The sequence below is a fragment of the Solanum lycopersicum genome, chromosome 6 (genome assembly GCF_036512215.1).
Source record: "Solanum lycopersicum chromosome 6, SLM_r2.1".
Classification (NCBI taxonomy): domain Eukaryota; kingdom Viridiplantae; phylum Streptophyta; class Magnoliopsida; order Solanales; family Solanaceae; genus Solanum; species Solanum lycopersicum.
In genome coordinates, this window is record NC_090805.1 from 33516685 (window position 1) to 33530127 (window position 13443).

General features: G+C 31.8%; 1 protein-coding gene and 2 pseudogenes across 2 annotated transcripts; 1 reads left to right on the forward strand and 2 right to left on the reverse strand.

Annotated features, from left to right (window-relative positions):
* The first annotated feature begins 1339 nt into the window (after window positions 1–1339).
* Window positions 1340–2740, forward strand: LOC101245660 (superoxide dismutase [Fe], chloroplastic-like; annotated as a pseudogene).
* Window positions 2741–3883: 1143 nt separating this feature from the next.
* Window positions 3884–6794, reverse strand: LOC101245173 (ATP synthase subunit delta', mitochondrial-like; annotated as a pseudogene). Its single transcript, XR_011221722.1, has 2 exons — window positions 6403–6794; window positions 3884–4502 (listed from the first exon to the last, which is right to left on the reverse strand). The product of XR_011221722.1 is annotated as an ATP synthase subunit delta', mitochondrial-like (transcript).
* Window positions 6795–11625: 4831 nt separating this feature from the next.
* On the reverse strand, window positions 11626–13044 carry LOC101245466 (early nodule-specific protein 2). The gene is made up of 2 exons (XM_004240787.5): window positions 12916–13044; window positions 11626–12774 (listed from the first exon to the last, which is right to left on the reverse strand). The coding sequence occupies exons 1-2, from the start codon at window positions 12986–12988 to the stop codon at window positions 11897–11899; spliced, it is 951 nt and encodes a 316-aa protein (XP_004240835.1). The 5' UTR covers window positions 12989–13044; the 3' UTR covers window positions 11626–11896.
* Window positions 13045–13443: the final 399 nt, after the last annotated feature.

Consider the following 13443-nt stretch of genomic DNA (forward strand, 5'->3'; position numbering starts at 1 on the left):
AAAAAGAACTAGCTAGATGAGATCTAAACTAAGCCTAGAAGAAGAAAAAAAGCTTCACAACCAATCGATCAACACAAAATCAATTATCTAAACCCTTCCAGCAGAAACATAAAATCACAAACTCGAAGAGCTAGAGAAGATCTAAACTCCACTAGATTCCTGCTCTATAATCCAACATCTTCCCGCTCTGATACAATGATAAAATGTGAGTTTATGAACTCACCATTGCGATAATGAACCTGGACAAAATTAAGAGAAAAGAGGAAGAGAAATTGTATTGAACTTGTGAAGTGAAAAATTGATGATCTAATTACAATGAAGCTTCATGCGATCTTATATAGCATTCTAACTCAATGTATGACACATTGCTCGAGGTAACTAACTACACATTAATCGAGGTAACTAACTAGCTAAGTAACAAATAACTACACTAAGCTAATTAACTATAAATTGAAATGTTACTATGCAACATTTTTAACTAACTTGTTTCTAACTGACTTTAGGATAGTAAATCTAATGCTAATAGAATTACATGATTTTCATCAATTTATCTCTATTATTTAAAAAAAAAAGATTTTTAGAAATGTTGATTGAACTTTTATAAACAATCAAATTATGTGAGAAGAACCGTAAAAATAACGTAAAGAGTTTTGGACAAGAGAGAATAATTTAGAACCGAAATAGGTATCTTTTCATTTTCTACAATTTTGATTTTGAATAAAAATTTCGTGTCACAAATTTTAATTAAGAAAATTAATTCAATAGGTTGGGTGTGTTTGTAAGTAAAATATACCTAGTTGAGTGATTTTGAGGCTATAATAAAAAGTTGTAATTTTCTACGAGAAACATTTAGTTGAGTTACTTTTGGTGAAAAAAACATTAGTTGGGTGACTTTGATGTTATAAAAGAAAATTTAGTACCTTTCTATGAGAAAAATTGTTAGTTAGGTGACCATCGGAGATATTATCTCTCATATATATCCACTACAATAAAAATAACTTTTAGCGACAATAAACATGTACACTAACAAAGAGTGTTAAGGTCTTTTATTGACATTATTTAATTGTTATTAGATCCAACATCACTATAGGCATTTACAAAAATGCTAAAATTTAATTGTCTCAACCGCTAAAGATCATTTTTATTGTAGTGCTCGTAGCTGCCTAATATGTAAAAAAAGATGGCAAATTTTGCACTTCATTCATAATGTAAACTTCCCCTTTCTTCCTTTTATGCCAGTTCCTCTGTTAATTTCAGTTTTCCTTTTTTGACCTTAAAATATGACATAAGATGGTTTGGAGCCTCATATGAGTAGTAAAACATTGGAATTCCACTAGGGAAAGCATCACAGGTCATATGACGACAACTTAAACAAGAAAATACATGGAACAGAACTACATGGAAAGACTCTACAAGACCTAATACTCGTTACCTATAACAATGGTTCTCTCCTTCCAGCATTCAACAATGATGCTCAGGTAAATTGACAGTTGACACTGTTTTGTTCTGTGTAATGCCGAATCCTTTCATATCTTCTTTCGTATTACAGGCCTATTCTTCTAGGAATCTATGAAGCCTAACGGAGGAAGAGAGTCATCTGGTGAATTATTACAACTAATCAACAGAGACTTTGGTTCCTATGATACATTTGTTAAAGAATTTAAGGCAGCTGCAGCAACACAATTTGGCTCTGGTTGGTCCTGGCTTGCATGTGAGAAGTTCTTTGCCTCTTATCTGCTGTCCATCCATCCGTCTAACCCTTTAGTTATAATTGAGCCAAATAGCTGAAAAAGGATTCATTTGTTACTTCGTAGACAAACCTGAAGACAAAAAGCTTGCTCTGGTAAAAACTCCTAACGCTGAAAATCCTCTGGTTTTGGGTTACACAGTGAGTAAAACACATGCTTCTCTATTCTTGTATTCATGGGATTTCATCTTACATAGCATAGCAGTTTATATCATACTATAAATCTCAAAACTGTGGTTTTGGTTTCAGCCACTGCTCACCATAGACGTTTAGGAGGTAAGCAGAAAACACTCACTTGTCACAAATCTATTTGAATTAACTTTTTTGCCCTCTCTTCTTTCGGAACAAAAATGATAGGAAGACAAGTCTTACTCTTTTACTTTTGTGTTTGATACTGCAGGATGCCTACTATCTGGACTTTCAGGTAAACCTAGCCTGATGAAACTACTCAAATACTTTCTTTGATGTATAGTCTTTCCCCGAGACATATTTGAACTCTCTTAATGGTAGCACCACCATCTTTTTCTTGTAGAATTGCCCACCGGACTACATATCTTTGTTTATGGAGAAGCTCATATCATGGGAAGCAGTCAGTTCTAGGCTCAAAGCAGCAACAGCTTGAGTTGCTTAGCAGGAAAACCGAAAGGATGAAGAGGCAAATTTAGGGGGCACCGAAGGGAGAATGATGTATGATGGGAGTTACATATTTGAGGCAAAATTATTTTTGTCAACTTTATGTTCAATCCTGCTATCCTTCCTTTTCAGTGAGAGTTCTAGATGTCTTAGCTGAGAATTTGAGATGTTTATTTTGTGCACTTTGCAAGAGCGACAAGTGATTTTCTGAATTCAAATGACAATATCGTTTATGTTCTCAAGTAGTTGATGGCTGGGAAAATAATACAGACTATCAAGTTTGAGTTGTGGAACAACAATGTACAAGGACATGAATAAAGATATTTATTGCACTTTGATGCTCTAATATCAGAATGATTCTATGATTAGAGAAAACAAAAGAAAACGTGTAGGTAAAATAAGGCTCTTACTTCAGAATTGCTATATTTGACCAAGGGCATCCAACCAATTGAAGACTTGACCCGATATTCCCTCTTCTCAAGTTGAAAATATTTCATACTGCATCAATGTCATGCCAGCGTATTTTTCCTTTTCCTAGTTGCATCACATTTAGAGGTCAAGAGTAGTCCATGAAAACATTATTTGCCCAACCGCTAAAGTTTGGGCGATTATTGACTAGCTAAATGCTTTTAAAAGGACTCACTAATAAAGGAGGTTACTAAATGAGGCACGCGACAAGGAGGTTAGCTTAAAACAACTATTTTTGAAGAGTTAGTACTTGAATGAATAGTTCACTGATTAAGTGATTTGGGCTGAATATGAACAGGAGTTAAAGGACTATCTATCCAAGTTATCAAAGATGTTGAGAGTTAAGTTACATTTGCATGAATATCTTAATTCTTTATCCGTTCTTTCTAGTAAGATACTTTGAAAAATAATAATTAGAAATAGTAAATATATTAATTAGAAATAGAAAATATGTTATCAAAAAGGTATAACTGTTCGAATCATTCTCCCAATTGCTATTTGATACATTTAATTCATTATCATTAGTAAATTATGTAAAAAATCCAGTGCGTGATTCAAGTTTAGTCATAGATGAAATAAAGGAACCCTGTACTTCCGTCTTCACCTTTCCCTACTGTTTATTTTAGCCCATATCTATCGACTGGTTTATTGGTCAGTGTAGGAATACTACATGCCTATAACTCATTTATGAGAGAAATTGCTGCCACAAGGATATGTGAGATGTGAGTCGATGAAGATCTTATCTAATTCAAGCCTATAAAACATATAAGTTGGAGTTAGAGTCTTTTGTAGTTGGTGATTATGGAAGTGAATGTAGGTCCAAAGACTTGAATAGATACAGAAAGAGAACATTTATTGGGCTTTAGATTTATTAAGTCATAAAAGATACTATGTTTCAGAAAGATCTTTCAAGATATTAAGGTCTTTAATCCATGAGGAAGTAGCCCATTTTTCGTCTACACAAAGATGAATTAACACAAGTATGATGTCAAGAGAACTGGAAACCAAATCAAAAAAATATCTCAAGCTGAAACGTGAAATGAACAATTCCTTTTGAATAAATCTATTTCTCAAAAATGCAGTTTAAAAGTACAGCAAACATGGCAACTAACCAACCACGTATATGGAAGGAAATCTTATCTAAGGAATGTTTATTGAAGCGATGCAGGGGTTAAAACAGGTAGCGACATACCTCTTCCTGGTAAAATTATTGAAAGCAGCTTTATATAAAAGGGTGGCGACTACAATCAAGCGAACACAAAGAAGGAGAAAGTATGCTGAATAAGGACTAACATAAAGCTCCACATGTTTAACCAGTAAGTGAAGCATTAAGCGCACTATGTACATCAACGCCAATCTGAGCTTCAGCTTTCTCTACATCAGTTGATGCAGTGTTCAACTTCTGTGCAAAGTCAGTCAGGCCCTTTTGAACCAAATTGGGATCGATGCGGTCAAGTGGTACAACTTCAACAGCAATTATATCTGCAAAAGAATTTGCATGAACATATGCAAACCCACCACTCACAAAATACTTTGAGACGTCATTTCCTTCATTAACTGATAAGATACCGGGCTTGCGCTTAGCAATTGTTGCTACATGCCCAGGCAAGACACCCATCTGTCCCGTAGTTGCGGGGATTATAACCATGTCAACCTGGAATATAATGCAATAATTGAGGATGAATTGTCAAGCTTGAATTCATAATTTTGCAGATAATGTGTATATAGGCACATAAGCCAACATTAATTCTGACACAAGGCTTCACACACCACTTGACACATGTTGAGACATTGAACCACAAAGGTTACCCTGATAAGGTTGGTTCCAGTATGCAACCTAAAACTTAATAGGTACTACAGTCAATTTCTCCAATATGTTAACTGATAATCTGTGACAATAACTACCCTAGCAAAAGCTGCCCAATTAAAACAAGGAAGTAAATCATGGCATTGATGGACTATGGTGGAGTTCAATACAAGAGCTACGAAAGAGATGTCGTTAAGAAGCTCCTCTTTAAGTCATGAATAAACTTAACAATGAGAGGTTGATTTGGTGGTTCATTATAGAATAATAATAAGTAGAATAAGTCACCAAATTTGTAGAATGAATACTCCAAGGAATCAAAAAGACAAAAAGGCAAATCCAAATTATACGAATGAAAATGTAGATGCTCAGTTATTTTACCCAAAAACATATGAGTTCCAACAACTTTTACCCTTCTTGCTTTAGTTGCTTGTCTTTCTTTCTTTTGTTGGGATGATGTATACTAAGATGATTTTGATAAATATAATGATTGCAAGAATGCATTGTTACACACCCTAGGAATCTAACCTCAACTTATACAACATAGAATTACCTATCTACACAATACGCAAATGGAAAGAAAGAGAAATTTTATGCATGGCCAACCTTAGACAAGTATTTAATATACCATGACGTTGAACTTTAAACGCATTAAATATCATGATCGATGAAAAGTGTAATTAGATGTGAGATATGTTTAACAGAGACCAAAGGAGCAGTCAATTAGATTATGGAACAGAACGCACACTCCAAGCTTCTCCAAATTTTATCACGGACTGCAAGCTATTGTTGGTGAAAGAATGGACAGAGTGAAAGGGGGGAGAAATATTGCTAAAATCAACTCAATGAACAACTGCGCAGCTGAAAAAATGAAAAAGATGAGGTATGCTCAGTGTACTTAACATCCGACTTTATGATGTTACTGATTTATCTTTAGCTGATAGATTTCAATAATTCAGCAAAATTTCCTAGCCTATATTTTCGGCTCAGCCAATTCACCAAATGTGATGTTTGAATCAATTCATAGTTGTGTAACGAAAATAAAACTTATCTATATCGGGTGTTCTCAGATGAATTTTAGGATCTTCTTTTTCCAACCATTTCAAGGTTTTCTAAGGATGATTGACCTAATGTGACACCTCTAAACCATTAGTTACTGCATCTTCTATGTGGGTGCTTATTTCTTAATTTCATTTTAAGTGCAGAAGAATGAATAAGTATGCAAATTAAGATATTAATTTGACCTACATACTATAGAACTGATAGTAGGAAAATATTGAAATATCAGTTGAAGAGGTACAAGTTCTATGCATTGAAATTACGACATGAATGCAAATGAAACTCAGTCATAAGCCTATAAAACAATAACTCAAATGTATATAAAATTACAGATAGAACACATCATCAATATCGATCACACCAAATGTCATACATATTTGTCATCTAACTTGATTAAAAAGTATATATCTTGAATTTTACATGCAAATAGACCTAATATATATGTAGAAACCATGGAGCGTGAAATTTATAATGAAAAATGTTACAATTGTTATTTATGTAATTATTGTATCTGCTAAATAAAAGGCAAAGGTAAATTAAAAATCAAAATCATGTGTATTCATTTCCCTCTCTCTTCCTCCAATTTCAATTTGATTCGAATACTAACTAATTCGTCTTACAATGTAAAAGAGGAGTGGGAACTAATAATTTGAAAATTTAAAAGGAAATGAGTTTTTATCCATATATATACCTCTTTGCCGGAGAGTTCAGAAGAGTAAGGAAGGATAAAGTTGACAGTGAGCTTGGAGGGAATGGATGATGAAGTTGTGGGCCTTGTAGCCATGAACACCGAGGCAGTGCTAGGTGGTTCAACGGTGAGAAGTTCTTTCCTCCATGCCTCCACAAAGTTGGAATCTTCAGTGGCTTCCGCAGGCAGGTCGGTCGAAAATGGACGGTTCCACCCGAGAAAGGGATCGTGAACCGTGTCGGAACATCGTCGTCAGACTAGTAAACGGAGATCAGAGCCGATCAGGGATTGGGGAAAGTGGTAGTGGAGTTAACCGGTGTTAGCTGCTACTTTGGAATGGGGCAGTATCATGGGCATGGATGAAAGGAAAATTGTAACCACCGTTTGATTTAATAGCAAATTCTCACTAGTCACTTTCCTCTCACACTCGCTTCTTTATCACTTTTATATCAACACAAATATATAAAATATATTTTTATTTATATAAACCGAGAGAAAATTGTATTAAAAATATATATTTTTTCCTTCTCTCCCCTCTCCCAGATCTCATCCGCCACTCTCCCTAATCTCGCTCGCCATCCTCGCCTCTCTCGCTTATACAAACAAAAACGAAAAGTATAAATTGTGTTTCTGTTTGTATAAAGTGAGAGAAAATTGTATATACACATGCAAATACATATATTTTCATCCTATACACTTATAATTATACAATAAAAATACTTCCCTGCCCAATTTCTTTTGCCTTTCGCTTTTTCTCGTTTTATACAAATTCAAATTGTATATAATTTCTCTCTTTATTGTTTTATACCATTCGATTCAATTGCATATTCCCTGCCCAAGTCTCTTTTGCCTTTCTCTCTTTCTCATTTCATACAAACTCAAATTGTATATGATTGTTATATACGCTTATAATTATACAATTCATTTTAAACACTTCATTTTATACAATTCTATGCCCAAGTCTCTTTATACACTTCGTTCCATACAATGCGCTTCAATTGTATAAGTATAGCGAATTATACATTTATATGTTTGCTATGGTGTGCAATTATACAACTTTGTTATAGAATACAAATATGAATTTTATGTTTCCTATATGTGCAAGTTGCCCTATTCTGGAATCTGGATCATATCACCCGGTCCAATACATTTTTATTTGGAAAAATTGTATATAATGTCAAACTAATAAATTAAACTAAATGTTATAACCACACTTTAATTTAATTATACCCTGTAGCAAACTGCTTGTCAGTCACCTCTCTCTCTCAAACTCAAGCTCGCCACTCTCGCTCAATCTCTCTCACTCCCTCTCACTTTTATACAAACACAAGTGTATAAAATGTGTTTCTGTTTTTTTTTTTTTGTGTGTGTGTGTATATATATATATATATATATTTGTTCTCCTCCCAGACCTCGCTTGCCACCCTCGCCTCTATCGCTTATACAAACAGAAACGGAATGTATAAAGTGTGTTTCTATTTCGACAAAGTGAGAGAAAATTATATATACACTTGCAAATACATATATTTTCATCTTGTACACTTACAATTATACAATACAACTATTCTCTGCCCAATTTTCTTTTGTCTTTCTCTCTTCTCATTTTATACATACACAAATTATACATTTGATTTGTATGCAACTGCTTTCTTTTTAATATGTATAGCAAATTATACAATTGATTTCTTTGTATATATATAGCGAATTATACATATTTATGTTTGTTATGGAGCATAATTATGCAAATTTTGCTATAACATACAAATATGAATTTTGTGTTTGTTATATGTGAAAGTTGCTCTTTTTATTTAGGATAGTTTTCGAATTGAAGAACTTACCAAAAATGACTATATTCTGGGCTTAATTAGATAGAGTTTTCGGCTAAATACATCCCTCAAATATGACTTAAATCTAATGTACATCCTATATCATTTAAGTAGACAAAGAACATCCATATACTATTCAAATAATAACAAGAATCATCATTCACTCTTTTTTTTTTTATGAAAAAACTGATTGAACCAATAAAAAAAATATCTTTTTTTTTAATTTGGTTTTGTCTTAGCCATGGCGACAAGATCAAAATTAACTAAAATGAATAAGGATATGGATAGGAAATGAATCTTTCATTACAGAATTTAATTTTTGTGTGTTGTTAGTCTAAATGTTTATTGCATTATCAAGTAAATTGACTTGAAACAATACATAAGTCTTGAAATTCATATAAGAGTTTCGATAGTTAGAAAGATTATGTAAAGAAATTCATTTAAAAAATATTACGCCCGATTAATTAGAGATTTTTTGAATAAAATATTTAGTATGTATGGATCTTATATACAATGCAATTCACATTTTATACAATGTACATAAATGCTGAAAGTGAAACTACATGGTATTTTGTTATGAAAATAAATAAATAATTACTTTATTTGAAATTTTTAAAGTTGAAGTTTGTATTTGGCTATTGTACTTTTACAAAGAATATTGAGAAAATGAACAAGTACCCCCTCAACCTATGCCCGAAATCTCAGAGACACACTTATACTATACTAAGGTCCTATTACCCCACTGAACTTATTTTATAAGTAATTTTCTACCTTTTTTTGGGCCTACGTGACACTAGCTTGAAAAAAAATCAACTAGTATTGGCCCACAAGATAATGTAGGCCAAAAAGGGATGAAAAATTAGTAATAAAATAAGTTCATGGGGGTAATAGGACCTTAGTGTAGTATAAGTGTGTTTCTGAGATTTCGGGCATAAGTTGAGGGAGTACTTGTGCATTATCCAGAGAATATTTAGAATTTAAAAATATTTTCTCTGAATATAATTTAACCCTCAATTTCTAATTTTTTTTAAAAAAAAAAATCCCAACATGACTAGCTTAATCATGCATACATTTTTTTCATTCAACTTGACACGTTTTTCTTTTTTGTTAGTGGTGTGAGTTTCTTAAAAAATTAGACAGAAGGATAAAACTTGCAACTTTTTGGATAGTGCAAGGATGTTTTTTGTTCACTTATATAATATAAGGATGTACTTTAGGTTTAGGTCATACTTCAGGGATGATTTTAGCCAAAAACTCTTATTAGATATCTATAGTTATAGTTTGCTTAATTACAAATCATAGATACATGTTTGGAGGAAGAAAGAGGTGAGCGAGACAAGAAAAGGAAGAAGAGATATGAGTGAGATCTGAAAAGAGGTTGAATACGTGTTGTATTTGTTGTATCAAATTATATCATGAATACAATTTATATGGATTACAAATACAGTTGATACTTGATACAAACATAAAAAGGGAGATCACATATAATAGCAAATTATTAATTCAAATTAAATGCTATAAATATACTTTGACTTAATGTACCCTACAACAAACTATTGCCATTCGCCTCTATCCCTGGTGGAATCTCGTTCGCCATTTTTGTTTGATGGCAGTCTCGCTTGCCTCTCTCGCTTTTATACAAACACGAATGTATAAAATGTATTTGTGTTTGTATAAAACGAGATTAAATTGTATATATACATATATTTTCGTTCCGCTCTCTCCCATCTCTCAGATCTTGCTCGCCTATCTCGCTTATGCAAAAAAGAAACGAAATGTATAAATTGTGTTTTTATTTGTATAAAGCGGGAGAAAATTGTATATACACATGCAAATACATATATATTCTTCTTATACACTTTAATTATTCAATACAAACTTTCCCTTACCCAATTTTACTTTGTCTTTTTGTCTTTCTCGTTTTATACATACATAGATTATGCAATTGATCTTTTGTACACAATTGTTTTCTTCTGTATATGTATAGCGAATTATAAAACTACTTTCTTTGTATAGGTATAACAAATTATACAACTCATTTTTGTATATGTATAGCGAAATATATATTTTTATGTTTTCTAGGAAACACAACTTGCAAACTATAGCTATAACATACAAATATAATTTTTATGTTTGCTATATGTGAAAGTTACTCAACATAAAATAGTTGCTGATATTTGTTGAAATACAATTGATACATAATACATTTGACAAGGCGGATGAATGCATATTGTATTCGTTGTATCAAGTTTTATCACATTACAATTGCTTTGTATCATATATCAAATATAATTGTAATAATGAATTAACGCAACCCATTTTAAGAGAATTCTCAATTGAGTCCAATTCAATCTCTAATTTCAACCCGTTATAAAATTATTACTAAAATATGTTTCTATATTAAAGGTATTAGTTATTATCTATTAACATTTATAGGATTTCTCTATTCATTTGTTACTTTTTAAAAAAAAATCTTGAGCGAAACTCGAATTGTGATTATAAAAATTAGATATTACTGTGTTAAAATTATTGAGATTAATCGGGTCAAATTGAATTGGGTTAGCTCACTTTAACCCAATCCATTTTAGCCCAAAGTAAACTTGGCCGGGTCAAGACCCAACCCGATTTTTAGCTCAACCTATTTTAATATCTCTAATTTAACTGAACCCTTCCATTTGACACCCCCACTTGAAACCCTTTTTGTATTTTAATTTCTGGTTGTTCAAAACTTATTGATGATAATTGTCAATTGAAGGATGAAGAAACTAATACATTCTTGGGGTCTATTTACGAAATAAGATTTAGATGTTATGTGAATAAATTTTTCACATGACACCAAAGGAAATGAAAAACCTAATCTACAAGTGATTGGCTAATAAGAATTGAAGAATTCATTGGGTCTTCTTGTTGTTTTTGTTATGTTATACATGTGAAATTATTTTGTTTGATGTTAGTGACACATTAAAAAATTATTTTTGGTAATATAAGAACTTCTCGCTATAATAATTATCAACTATAAACATTTTAGATGAATAATCAATAGTTCTTTTGAAAACTATTTTTTATGTTAGTTATATAATATATAATATGTTATTTTGTAATAATATTTGAACAAATGACATTAATCAGTTTAGTTTCATTTACCAACAATTCCAACACAATCTAGAAAATCATGAAGATGCACTTATAATTTCTTGCCTTTTTATTTTAAAGTAGCTTGTAATTCATCCCAAAGATGTCTTTTTTTCCAATTTTTAGAAAGTGAATTTAATTAATCTGTAAAATCAAATTAAATAAAATTAACTTAATAAAATTAAAAGAGTTAGAAAAGTGAAATAATAAATAATTAATGATTGAGGAGTAGTTTAATAATAAGTTGTGAAATAAGAAAAAATATATGTTCTATCATCAACAACATATTTAATATAATTCAAAAAAAAAGAAGAAACGTACATTATGAAGATATATTATCACAAAATATTGTGTTATATTGTACTACAAAATATTACATAAATAACCAAACATATATATGAACTGATTGTCCTTTTATTCATGCAATTTTTATAGCAAAGTTTAGAGTAGCAAGACTATTACTATATTATACATCTTGCCACTACATATAACGGTTTTATAATATTACATGATATGTTGTGAGGCAATTGGCAAAGCACTTATTCATGGCCACCATTTTGAGGGTTATATACACCACTTGTAGGTTTGTATCCGTCATTAGGAAATTTATATTTATCATATGGGGAATTATATTTGTCATTTGGAGATTTGTATTCATCACTAGGGAATTTATATTTGTCATGTGGATGATTATATTTGTCACCTGAAGATTTGTATTTGTCACTAGGGGATTTATATTTGTTATGTGAGGAGTCATATTTATCACTTGGAGGTTTGTATTCATCAATAGGGGATTTGTATTCATTACTAGGGGGTTTATATTTATCATGTGGAGAGTTATATTTGTCACCTAAAGATTTATATTCATAACTAGGAGGCTTATATTTGTCACGTGGAAGGTTATATTTGTCACCTGGAGGTTTGTATTTGTCACTAAAGGATTTGTACTTGTCATGTGGGGGGTAATATTTGTCACTTGGAAGTTTGTACTCATCACTAGGGGATTTATATTTATCACGAGGCTTGTATTCGTTACTAGGGGGTTTATATTTGTCATTAGGAGGTTTGTCTTTGTCACTACGGAATTTATATTTATCATGTGGGGTGTTATATTTGTCACCTGGATATTTGTATTCATCACTAGGAAGTTTATATTTGTCACGTGGAGGGTTATATTTGTCACTTGGAGATTTATACTCGTTACTAGGAAATTTATATTCGTCACGTGGAGACTTATATTTGTCATGTGGAGAATTGTATTCTCCACCTGGAGTGTTGTATCCCTCGTGTGGAGGTTTATTTCCACCATCTCTAAGCTTATATCCATTGTTATATTCACCACGTCCATCACCAGAATATCCACCAATGCTATTATATCCATCGTGGTGTTCATCATTTTTGTCATCCGATTTCATTACTGCAAATATCAAATGTGAAATTTATAAATTAGCATAACATTTCATATATGTCAAATATATATCATTATATAAGAGATCCAATATTATTATTTCAAAGAGATAACTAATAAAAGGAAAAAAAAGAAGAAGAATAAACTTACTGGTCTCAGAGCTTATCATTGCAAAAATAGCCAAAAAAATGCCAAGAAATAGAAAAGCCTTGGAACCCATCATTTTTCTTCTTCTTTAAAGCTTAGTTATATTAATTGAAGGATGAAGAAATTGAAGCAACATTCGGTTATATTTATACTAAGAAAGAATTCAATGTATTAGAAATTGATGAAGGGTCACTTATCACTTATCTTACTCAATTGTCACGCCAGGTAATTAATTATATTTCCTCCGTTTTGATTTATTTTTTAAAAAATAATTAATTCCTTTAAGAACAGAATATAGTATAAGACCATCAACATGGGTTATGATGTATTGATTGAAGTATTTCATCTTAATCAGAGGTTTCACATTCGAATTCTGGGTATAAAAAAATCATGTTACGAGCTTCACTCCCCCCCCCCCCTCTCAATGGGCTTGCGGCCTGCAGTGAACAATCTGCGTAGAGCTCCAATGTAGGCTCTGAACGCCGAGTGAAAACCAAAAAAAAATATAGGACCATAATGTTTATCCGCATT

Coding starts and splice junctions, on each gene's coding strand:
- LOC101245466 (XM_004240787.5), bottom strand. CDS start 12,988: ATGATGGGTTCCAAGGCTTTTCTATTTCTTGGCATTTTTTTGGCTATT. Junction 12,775..12,915: donor AATGATAAGCTCTGAGACCA/GTAAGTTTATTC, acceptor TGATATTTGCAG/TAATGAAATCGGATGACAAA.